Here is a 12,076-nt window from a genome sequence, read left to right as displayed (position 1 = left end):
AAATTGAGTTATTTGTCGTGAGGTGGATGGACCTAGAGTCTGTCATACAGAGTGAATGAAGTAAGTCAGAAAGAGAAAAACAAATACCGTAGGCTAACACATATATATGGAATCTAAAAAAATGGTCATGAAGAACCTAGGGGCAAGACAGGAATAAAGACGCAGACCTACTAGAGAATGGACTTGAGAACATGGGGAGGGGGAAGGGGAAGCTGGGACAAAGTGAGAGAGTGGCATGGACATATATACACTACTAAGTGTAAAATAGATAGCTAGTGGGAAGCAGCCGCATAGCACAGGGAGATCAGCTCGGTGCTTTGCGACCAGCTAGAAGGGTGAGATAAGGAGGGTGGGAGGGAGGGAGACGCAAGAGGGAAGAGATATGGGGATATATGTATATGTATAACTGATTCACTTTTTTATAAAGCAGAAACTAACACACCATTGTAAAGCAATTATACTCCAATAAAAACGTTAAAAAATAAAGTGTCAGATGTGTTCTATGCAACATACATTTATTGCCTCATTTAATCTTTAAAATAGCCCTATAAGTTACACTATATTATTCTTCATATACTAGAAAGGAGATTATATTTCATGACCTATCATTATGGACAAAACTTCTGAGGTAAATGTCTTGTTTTTCTCATTTTTTCTGCACAATGAATAATTAATAATGACTAACCAAAGTAAGAAATTATTAAATGTTTTCAGATTGTGACTATATTTCAAACATATATTAGTTTTTTATAATATATTTTTAAAATATTTATTGGAGTATAGTTGATTTACAATGTTCTGTTAGTTTCAGGTATACTGCAGAGTGATTCAGACTCTTTTCCCTTATAGGTTATTACAAAATATTGAGTATAGTTCCTTGTGTTATACAGTAGGTCCTTGTTCCCCCAACTCTTTTTCAAACTTTATGTCAAACTGTCACTTCTTAATGGAGCAGCCATTTTGGAAATTCACATTCCTGAAATGTACTGGCCTTTCCTGCCTTTTCTGTGACAGACCTCCTCCCAAGTCGTCCCTCTGATCCAGTCTCCCCATCCCACACACACACCCATCTGTGGCCCAGGGAATGGTTTGCTCGTGTTGGAGGGGCATACATGGTTCCAGCACCGGCAGATGCTGACCCCAGCCTTCCACTACGACATCCTGAAGCCCTACGTGGGTCTCATGGCTGACTCTGATGCTGGTGAGTCCATCTCTCTCTCACCTGCACAACTCACAGCAAGCTCAATCCACAGTCCACTCTCAGACAGATATATCCCTCAGACATCCATCAGACACAGCTCCCCAGAATCATGCGCTCAATCCCACAGAGAGGCACATCACACGTTAGAAGTGCACATATGCAATGTCAAGTGTTCAGACACCCCTGTACAGCCAGACCCTGTTGCCTCTTGCAGACACATAGACACATTATCACACACCCTATGTGACTCATACACCTCAACACACATGTGCTACTGCTATATGGAGATAAGAATTTGGACACACTCATTGGCATACATATGCACATATTTGGACACATTGAGACATACCTGACAGATGTACACAGGCATGCATTTATACGCTCGGGATATGTATGTCCAAATATACTGACTTTGCAACTCTTAGAAAGAAGCTTCCTTTTCAAATTGGTATAAATAAATCCCTCTTCCTTTGATGGAAAGTCCTTCTAAGATATTTCCAAAGGCAGAGTCCCAGGTCTTGACTATGAGACAGGGCTCCCCGTAAAATGGATTGGACAGAAGAGTAACCACCTTGGATGTACAATTTGTTCATTGCCAAGGGAAAGGAGGGCCATGGTAGATACAGGGTTCACATTGCCCCTGCTTGTGAGTCTTCAGCAGTGTAGGCTGGAACAATGGTCATTCTCCTTGGACAGCAGGACAACCTGAGGACACGGCCTGAGCAATGTCAGGCCTGAGCAGTTCTGGCCTGAGCAATGTCCGTTTCAGCAGTAGGTTAGACATCCCAGGATGGCATTCAGGTGGACTCTGGCCAGACGTCCAGGTTTCTGCATGGAACTGAGCCACTAATGGGAAGAACTGGAAACCAGGTCTACAATCTGTGTAGAGCTTTGTCCTGCCAACACATCGCCTTCCATCAGGTTTCCAGCTTCTCACCCAACTGTGCTCAGCTAACATTTGTTGAACAAAAGAAATTGAAGTCCCTGATGTCCCTTCCTTAGGATCCCCAATAACATCCAGTTAGCCTTCTCTGGACTTGAGACGTTTACTCCCTAAAGTTGAACTTCGCCTGTCCAAAATGTGCAGCTCAGCTATCAACAAAAAGACTCCCCTTTGGCACCTGAGAAACAGTGTTTTCTGGTCTTCAAAAATTGATTATCATAATAACTAATTTCTAAAATTCAAACTTTAGTCAAACTATAAGGGATGATCATAAATTACATAATAAAAGTTTCTGAGAAAATAGCCATCCCATTACACACTTACTTTACAGTCTTAAATAACACATCTACTTAGAAAGTGAGAAAAATTCATCCAAAGATTTAGACAGACAGACAGACAGAGAGCCTGGCCTTGTCAGCACAGGCCTTCTGGGAGAGCAGAGCAGGGTCAATGTACCCCTCCCATCACAGGACAGGTGGGAGGAGCTCGTCAGCTCGGACTCACATCTGGAGATCCTTGGACACGTCTCCTTGATGACCCTGGACACCATCATGAAGTGCGCCTTCAGCCATCAGGGCAGCATCCAGACAGACAGGTCAGTGGCAACATTTCAATGCCAGGGTCCTTGTTCTCACCAGCTGGGGAGGACTTACCTGAGAGGCAGTTAGGGCAGCGTGGATGCTTCTCAGCACAAAAAGCAACATTCTGCACAGAGTCATGGACCACGGTCAAATTCTACCCAGACCAACTTTGACTCAGTCACAGGTCCCTGATTCCTACACAGGGAGAAGCCTGGCTGCTCAGGCCACTTGTAAAGGACTGAGGGTCTCCAGGGTTGTAAGGCAGAAATGACGAAGCCTCAGTGCTGCCTGTCCCCACTGACTGAGGAATCCCCACCTGGAGCCCCACTCCATCTCCAGGTCAGAGGCTCCCTCCACTCCAGTCTCCTCTGAATCCTCTCCCTTCAGGAACATCCAGTCCTACATCCAGGCCATCAGGGACCTCGGCAATCTGACTATTACCCGATTAAGAAATGCTTTCCACCAGAACGACATCATCTACAGACTGACCCCTGAAGACCACTGGAGCCACCGGGCCTGCCAGCTGGCCCATCAACACACAGGTTCTGCTCCTCCTTCTGGGCGGCTCCCGCCCACCCACCCCCATCATGCACATGTAAAAGGGCCTGGCCTTGACCCCTCAGGCAGAGCCCAGACTCCTGCTTCCTCTTCAGGGGCTGGCACACACCCACACTGGGTACTTCCTGGTGCAGGAGTTGTGAACCGAGATGTCAGGGTGTCAGGTGAGGTGCAGGGAGACACATGTGTCACCACGTTGCCGGTGGTGGAATGAGACCCCCTCCCAGCATCATTCCGGCAGAGCCTCCATGGGCTGTGCTATTGAGGGGATTCCTGACCTGGATCACACGATGCTGGAGCTCTCTGCCCTGACATGTGCGCCCATTCCTACCCTCGTCCTCATCCATCTGGTACCCAGATTGGGCCTGAGGGGAAGACGGGGCTATGGTGGGTGCTGCATCCGGTTCCCCAGAAGCCCTCATCTCTGCCTGGGAACCACTGTTCTGGGACAGATGGAGTGATCAGGCGGAGGAAAGCTCACCTGCAGAAGGAGGGAGAGCTGGAGAAGGTGAGGAGCAAGAGGCACCTGGATTTCCTGGACATCCTCCTCTTTGCCAGAGTGAGTGTGGGCAGGAGAGGCCTGAGGCTTTGCCCAGAAGCACAGAGGAAGGGCACTGTCCCTGCCTCCGCAGATGGAGGGCACTCTCCCTGCCTCCACACATGCCTCCTGCACTCTCCCTGCCTCTGCAGATGGAAAATGGGAGCAGCTTGTCTGACATGGACCTCCGTGCCGAAGTGGATACGTTCATGTTCGAGGGTCACGATACCACAGCCAGTGGCATCTCCTGGACCCTCTATGCTCTGGCTTCCCACCCTGAGCATCAGCAGAGGTGCCGGGAAGAGATCCAGAGCCTCCTGGGGGATGGCGCCTCCATCACCTTGTGAGGGCCCAACAGATGGGAGAACCTTGCCCCTCAGCGAGTGGAGAACTCCTGGTTGTCCGGCCCCACCTGCCCTCAGATGGGCTTCTTTTCAGAGACCAACTGGACCAGATGGCCAACACCACCATGTGCATCAAGGAGGCACTGCGACTCTATCCACCAGTGCCAGTCATCGGCAGAGATCTGAGCAGGCCCATCACCTTCCTTGATGGACGCTCTTTACCTGCAGGTATGAACTTCACCACACCCACTAACCTAAGCAAGACCACATGGAAGATAAAAAATACACATGTGCTTTCCAGCTCCAGGATGCTCTGTCTGATGTTTCCGCCTCAAGATAATTAATATTTATTCTTCAGTTTGGACGTTTTGTAAAATGCCTGACACTGAACTTGAACCAACGAAAGCTCAATAAGCAAATGCTAGCCCTTGAATGTGGTCTTGTAATGGAGCCCTAAAATTCTAATTCCTTGAGACGTGAAGGCTTAAGAGAGAAGCAGAAATAAGCAAGGGGAGATGTGGTTCTTTCCATATGGGGTCTAAGTAAATGAGGGAACTCAGGGAGTCCATTGTCATGGGTCAGAGGGTCCAGTCTCTGGGGAGCCCTCAGGTGGATGGCAGAGAGCAGCTGATGCTCAGGCCTGAGAACACTGCCATAGTTGGAGGCCACCCATTGGCTCACCTCCCAGTGGGTCTGAATCCTAGCCCTGCCACTTCCTGTCTGTGGGGTCACAGACATGTCTCTTAACCTCTTGAAGGCTCAGGTGCCTCATCTGCACATGGCGATAGGAGTGCCTTCCTTGAGGGCTGCTGTGAGGATTAGATGAGTTAATGCACTTTCCCCAAGGGCTCATGATGGCACCTGATAAATGTGAGTTTTCACATGAGGTGATCCTAAATGTAAGCCTCCAATTCTTTTCCTTCTCAGTCCTGGGCCATTTTTACCTACTCCTAATCTGTGCTCATGTGCTTTGTCACCTCCAGCCCACCTGTCTTGCAAGAGCACGATTTCATTCAGAGTGATGGAGGGTAGCTCTCATGGTGGCTCCCAGGCCTTTTGTGCACATTGCCCCTGTTGCCATGGGTACCATCAGTCTTCTCTCTCTCCTCCCTGCCCCACAGGAATCCCACTCTCCCTCTTCTTTTATGGGCTTCACCACAACCTGAAGGTGTGGCCGAAACCAGAGGTATGATAGAGGAGGGGATGGGATGCTCTCTCCAGACCAGCACCTCCCCTGCTCCCCCTCGGGGATTCTTGTCCCCTGGTGGACTGGTGTAAGGAGATTGACCTCACCTGTCCTGGCCCCGGTGCTCTCTCTGCAGGTGTTTGACCCATCCCGGTTTGCACCGGGTTCTTCTCAACACAGGGCTTTCCTGCCCTTCTCACGAGGATCCAGGTGAGGCCTTCTGTACCTGGGGCATCTGGGTGTCACTGGGTGCTACCTGATGTGTGTGATTGTCTACATTCATATGTGGTGTATGCAGTTATGTCCCTGTATGTTGGCATGTTGAGAAGGAGGCGTGTGTCCCCATATACATGAAGGCCTTCAGGGCACGCCACGGAGAACTTGACCTCCTGACTTCCTCAACAACCAGCCACATTTCCATGGCTGTGACCGCTCCAAAGTATTCCAAGGTTTTCCTTGCTTTAGGAGTATGACATTTCAGCGTTAGAATTTTCCATGAAAGGTAGACTTCAGATGTTTGGTTTCTGTAATTTTTAGTCATCATAAAAGGTGGTTTTCCCTCTTTACACATTCCTAGTCCAGCCCACTGCCTTTTCTACTTAATTCAACAGACAGCATCTCACTGTACCAGTCATGTTTGCATGGGTTTGGATTTCCAGCTGCCTTCCTTGTCCTGATGGTTCAAGCCATGTATGTGATCATTTACAGTTGCCGTTTGAAGAAAGTTACACAGCCTTGTGTGTGTTCTCTATTTCCGTAGTCGACCCCAACAAAGTTGTGACTGTGTATTAATATAAACATGACACCTTTTCTAGTTACCGTAAGTCTTTATATATAGCGGAGGTTATATACCATAGTCCCAGAGTCCAGAGTTTCTCATTGGCGAAAAGGAATATAATGAAGGACAACCAAGTGCTTTTGATTAAAAACAAGCTCACTCTTTTGTATCTGACACATGCATTTGAGAAGTTCCTGGCATGTAAAATATAAAGCACACATGAAATTGATGTTAAGCTGGATGATACACTCCACAATGACTGCTGTGAAAATCTTCAAAGGCTACATACAGATCCTTCCCTGAAACAGTAACTTCCATAACTTTGGGACTACTTAGTAATACAAGATTTTTCTGAGTCTATACTTCCGTGAAGTTTTCAGTTGGTGAATCAACCTTCACAGAACAGGCTTCACGCAAACATTCTTCCAGAATTTGCTCTAGGAATTGTTTTCTGCCATGGACCTGTTCTTCCTTGTAGATACAGGCTGCACATCATGCGGCTGCCACTAGAGGACAGGGGGTACTTGGCGACTCAATTCCTAGGTCAGAATTAATATTTAATTTTGCTCCAGTCCCTTTTATTTTCAATTCAATTAACTATGTTCAAATAGAAAGCTATTTATTAAGCCTGCCTCTGTGTGCCAACTCCTGTATTACAAGATGGGAAGACAGATGAAAGGAATTTGCCTTGCTCTAAGAGTTCACAGTCAAAAAACAACTACCGGGGGCTTCCCTGGTGGCGCAGTGGTTGAGAGTCTGCCTGCCGGTGCAGGGGACGTGGGTTCATGCCCCGGTCTGGGAGGATCCCACATGCCGCAGAGTGGCTGGGCCCGTGAGCCATGGCCGCTGGGCCTGCACGTCTGTAGCCTGTACTCCACAACGGGAGAGGCCACAGCAGTGAGAGGCCCGCGTACCGCAAAAAAAAAAAAAAAAAAAACAGCTACCGCTATTCAAGACAGACATGCAACTTTTCCATAGTGTAGTGGTCAGTACGTTTGCTTTACAAAACAGACATCAGGCATTCATCCACTCTTTCACTCGTTCATTCATTCACTGAGCAGATTGTGGAATGTTCCATGTTTCTGGCACTGTCCTGGTCACTGGACGGTGATGTGTCCTTGAGTTAACACTAAAGCTGCTTGGGGATGTCGGAGAAAGAGGTGCAGGCGGCAGAGGCGGGAGGCCAGGTGGTCACTAGACTGAGTCTTGAGCATGTGGCCGGCAGAGGCAGGGGGAGGGGACTTCAACAGGAGCGGAGTGAGGAAGAGGGGCTGGACAGGGGAGAGGTGAGTGAGGAGCAGCCCAGAGAGCGCTGTGACGCCAGCTGAGGCCCCACGACGTGTCCTTGCTGTGATGGAGGGCGCAGCAGGCCCCGAGGCGCCGTGGCTGCATTAGAGGAAGGGGAGGCAAGGAGACTGAAGAGGCCAGTGAGGAGCCCACGGGACGGGAGGAGGGGCCTTGCTGGAGTAGAATGGGAAGGCCCCACGGGCGGGTTGACTGAGGGGCTGCGGGGAGACAGGAGGCCGGAGCATTAACTGGGAAGAAAGTGGTCCAGCAGGTCGAGGGGTGCTAACCCGTGGCCCCTCCAAGAAGCCTGCCTGTTGCCATCCTGACTTCCTTACACAACTCTGTCCTGTCCTGTCTGGGGACTGGGGCCCCTACTTGTCTGCCATGGGTGGTGAGGGCCCGAGAGTGGCCCACACCCCCCTACAGTGCCCTGGCCTGGCCTGAAACCAGAAACTGCCTGTGGACGAGTGAACAAAGTACTAATTCATATTTACTGATTCACGTGACTTGACCCTGTGGCTTAGAGGGCCGACCCTCCTCAACAGGACTTGCTACTGCTGAGAGCAGAAGTAGGAGTTAGAAGCTAGTCCTGGAGAGAGGTGGGCTTTGTAAAGGTCAGGGGGAGAGGGTGGACCGAGGCTTGGGCGGCACGTTCAGTGTGACCTGTAAGGAAGGGATCGGGGCTGGGCCACGTGGAGGAGAGCCCTGAATGCCCTGCGCCCGGCAGGGGTTAGAAGCCTCTGCTCACTTCCTTTTCCCTCCCTGACCCAGGAACTGCATCGGGAAGCAGTTTGCCATGAATGAGATGAAGGTGGCCGTGGCCCTGACCTTGCTTCGCTTTGAGCTGGCACCGGATCCCTCCAGGGCCCCTGTACCCATTCCAAGACTTGTGCTGAAGTCCCAGAATGGGATCCACTTGCAGCTCAGGAAACTCCTGTAATCCTTGTTGGGGACAAGGACAAGCTCTTAGGGCCCCTGCCTGCCATCCTGTCTTGCTGTCACTCTCTCCCGTCCTTGCCTCTGTGCCCACTTCCTGCTTCTATCTGCCCACCTGCTGGCCTACCTCATCTCCTGCCTCCTGCCCATCAGACGTTCTGCCCTCCTCCTCACACCTTTCTCCAGGCTCCCTATCTGCTTACTTCTCCACCTGTCTCTGACCCACCTGTGTCTCTGACTGTCCACCTAAACCCTGATCACCTGCCCTTCTTCAGTCTGTCTGCTCTCTCCTTGTCTTTCGCCCCTTCTGCCTGCCTGTCTGTCCCTGAATTCACCTCCTTTTGCTGATAATAAAATTGGCCACAGCCCTTTGGATTTAGAACAACAAAGAGTTATTTTCTGACAGCTCTGGAGTCAGAAGTTGGAAATGGGTTTCCCTGGGCACAACCAAGATGTTGACAGGGCCCCCTATACAGGGATCTAGGAGGGGATCCCTCTCTTTGCCTTTTCCCACATCTAGAACTGCAATCCTTGCATTCCTTGGCTCCTGGGCCCTCCTCCATATTCAAATCCAGCAGCTTCTTCAAATGTTCCCCTGCTCTGTCTTGACATCACTTTCTCTTTCATAAGGGCCTTTGTGATTACATGGACCCAAGCAGATCAAACAGGCTTCTTCTCCGGTTCCGGGGATTAGGATTAGGACACCCTGGGCAGCCGTTACTGTAGCTGCTAAATCCTGTGTGACTACCATTGCCCTGGGCCCCTAATCTCTCCCGTGTGTTACAGGTCTACCCGTTTGTCACTTACCTGGCTTCCCCTCTTTCCCACTCCCTGGATAACTTCACAATGTCATATGGAGCGTGTGTGTCTTCTCTTTTTTTTTTTTTAAACCTGTTTTTTTTTAACATCTTTATCGGAGTATAATTGCTTTACAATGTTGTGTTAGTTTCTTCTGTATAACAAAGTGAATCAACTATACGTATACATATGTCCCTATATCTCCTTCCTCTTGCGTCTCCCTCCCACCCTCCTTATCCCACCCTTCTAAGTGGTCACAAAGCACCAAGCTGATCTCCCTGTGCGATGCAGCTGCTTCCCACTAGCTATCTATTTTACATTTGGTATGTATACATGTCCATGCCACTCTCTCACTTTGTCCCAGCTTACCCTTCCCTGGCAAGGAGCTGGATGGAATGGAAGAGAGAGAGAAGGGGAGGGAAGGCGGAGGGGATGAGGAGGGGACATGACCCCTGGTCTGTGGGCCCAGAACCCCAGCAGGACAAGCGTGTCCCAGCACCCCTGCAGCCTCACACTCTGGGGTCCCTCACGCCCCACAACCCGCCTGTCACCTGAGGATCCCATGGCAGCTGAGTCAGGAGAAAGGGCTCGTCTCCAAAGGCTCAGAGGGAAGAAGCTCACCCCGGGCACCTGTCGGGGAAGGAGCCTCCCAGGTATTGTGTGGTAGCTTCCTCAACTACATCTTTAGAGGGGCCCAGCCAGAGTCCATCCTGCCCTGAGCAAACAAGACTTACAGACTTGGCTCAACGCGAGGGCCTCAGGAAGTCAATCCTTCACCCCAAATGAGATTTGAGAAGAGCCCAGCCTGGCCATGTCACCAGCCCTCGGCAGCCCTTCCTCACACGCAGGGCCTGCAGGCTCCACAGAGGCCCGAGCGGGTGGCTGTGCAGGAGGGTCTGGGAGGAAACAGCTGGGCACGAGGCTTGGCTGCTGGGAGAGGATGTCAGACCCAAAGCAGAGGACCAGCCAGTGCAGCTCCCCCACAGGACAGCCCCTTGCAGTCCCCCGTGTGTCTGCCCGGCCCCTGAGCAAGGACGGGCTTCTTCAACCCTGGCACTCCTGGAGACCTTGGGGGGACTGGTCCTCCTGACCCTGACCAGCGCCAGGCCCCTTGCACTCGTCCACCAGCCTCTCTGCATCAGCCCTGCTCTCTTGCTGCTTCTGCACACAGTTCCTCCTCCCGTCCCACCCCTGCCCTTCCTAAGCCAGGGCCCCGGATGCCAGAGGAGACCCCCCTGCAGCCCTGTGCTGTGCTGTGCTGTGATGCCGCCATGTGCCTCCTGAGGGGGACATCGCCCCCAGCCACTGCCTGCAGCTGGAACCTTCTGTCCAGTCCCCTCCCCATTCCTAGGTCACAGGGCTAGTTCACTCAGCTCCAAGAAGGGGACAGGTGGACATATATACATACCAAATGTAAAATAGATGGCTAGTGGGAAGCAACCGCATAGCACAGGGAGATCAGCTCCGTGCTTTGTGACCACCTAGAGGGGTGGGATAGGGAGGGTGGGAGGGAGACGCAAGAGGGGGGGGATATGGGGACATATGTATACGTATAACTGAGTCACTTTGTTATACAGCAGAAACTAACACACCATTGTAAAGCAATTATACTCCAATAAAGATGTTAAAAAAAAGTTGGGGCCAGGAGTACACTCTGTGCCTGAGCGGGGGTGGTGCAGGAGAGTTATCTGGGACTGTCCTGGGCAGGAAGCTTGGCAGGTCCCCTGGTGTCAGGTGGTGCAGAAGGGCTCGGGCTGGTCACTCTGAGAGCATGGGACGATGGGCACTCACTTTCCTTACTGTTCCTAGTGCTGGACCAAGTTGCTGAACCAACAAAGGAAAGTCTAGTTGCTCACAATCTCGGGGGAAGCAGAGGCAGAGACCTGAGAGGAACCTGAGAGGGGGTGAAAGGTTGGGCTGTGAGGAGGTATGTGTAGGTGGTTAGTCTCCCCTGACCTTTAGTTAGGACAGCAACCCAGAATGTGGCCCCATAGGTTATGTGTGAAGCACCTGTCATGAGGACAGGCAAAGGAAGAGGCTTTTGGGACAGAAGTTAAACTTGGTCGGGGAGCAGGTCAGGAGGAAACTCAAGGCTCCTAAGAGACCTTGCTTCCAAGTAATTCTTCATGGAAATCTTTGGTGTTTTACTTTCTGAATTATGGACACTGGCTTTGATCTTGGGGAAGACAGAAAATGAAGGTTTCCCCATCCCTTGCTCTTTCACATATGACCTCCATGACTTTTTCAGTGCCCATCCCTCTAGAAGCACTCTCTACCTGGTGAACTCCTATTCACCCTTCAAAGCCCCATTCTTTTTTTTTTAGTTTTCTCCTTTCCTGATCGGTCTGGACACTATTCATTCTTCCAGCACAAGCCTACCATTTTTCTTAACTAATATAGTTTTATACCTTTACCTATAGCCTATGAGCTCAAGAAATATTTGCTGAGTGAATGAATGACTGAATGAACATTTCTTGGATGTAAATAGGAAATGAATTATTCTCCCACCTTTCAAAGGAGAAGCTGAGGCTCAGAGAGGACAAGTCTCTAGCTTCATATGTAGTGAAACTGCCCTGGGGCTGGACCTCCTGAATCCAAGACCAGCGCTATGCCCACTGGCACAGTCACCCAGGACACACTGCATAGTGGATGGGTACAAGCCCTGGGGAACATTTCAGAGGCAGCTGAGGCAGGCAGCTTTGAAGTCCAACAGAGAAGGATTTCAGTTTCAACTGGGACAAGCAGAGGCTGTTTTCCTCTGGCCACATCACTTTTCTTCTCTGAAATCAGTTTTCCCCTCCGAAATGGGATGATAATAAAACCAACCAAATCTACTGAACATTGGTAAACGAGACTGTGACTGTCTTGAAGTCAGCAAGATTCATGTCTGCTTTGCTTGCGGCTGTGTCCCAGCAGCTAGCAGACT

At 50.4% G+C, this 12,076-nt stretch overlaps 1 protein-coding gene across 1 annotated transcript in view; it reads left to right on the top strand.

The window, feature by feature from the left end:
* Positions 1-8,356, top strand: part of LOC308612120 (taurochenodeoxycholic 6 alpha-hydroxylase-like) — a gene marked incomplete at both ends in the record, with an annotated part of 57,901 nt that extends 49,545 nt beyond the window's left edge. Inside the window, 9 exons of the mRNA XM_081224396.1 lie at positions 1,082-1,201; positions 2,568-2,739; positions 3,113-3,267; positions 3,736-3,842; positions 3,974-4,164; positions 4,260-4,393; positions 5,287-5,351; positions 5,488-5,561; positions 8,188-8,356. Coding sequence (XP_081080522.1) covers positions 1,082-1,201; positions 2,568-2,739; positions 3,113-3,267; positions 3,736-3,842; positions 3,974-4,164; positions 4,260-4,393; positions 5,287-5,351; positions 5,488-5,561; positions 8,188-8,356 — 1,187 coding nt within the window. The remainder of the gene's footprint in view (positions 1-1,081; positions 1,202-2,567; positions 2,740-3,112; positions 3,268-3,735; positions 3,843-3,973; positions 4,165-4,259; positions 4,394-5,286; positions 5,352-5,487; positions 5,562-8,187) is intronic.
* Positions 8,357-12,076: the final 3,720 nt, after the last annotated feature.

The sequence above is a fragment of the Mesoplodon bidens genome, assembly GCF_964165515.1.
Source record: "Mesoplodon bidens genome assembly, chromosome: 2".
In the NCBI taxonomy this organism is placed as follows: domain Eukaryota; kingdom Metazoa; phylum Chordata; class Mammalia; order Artiodactyla; family Ziphiidae; genus Mesoplodon; species Mesoplodon bidens.
This window is presented reverse-complemented; position numbering and strand designations above follow the sequence as displayed.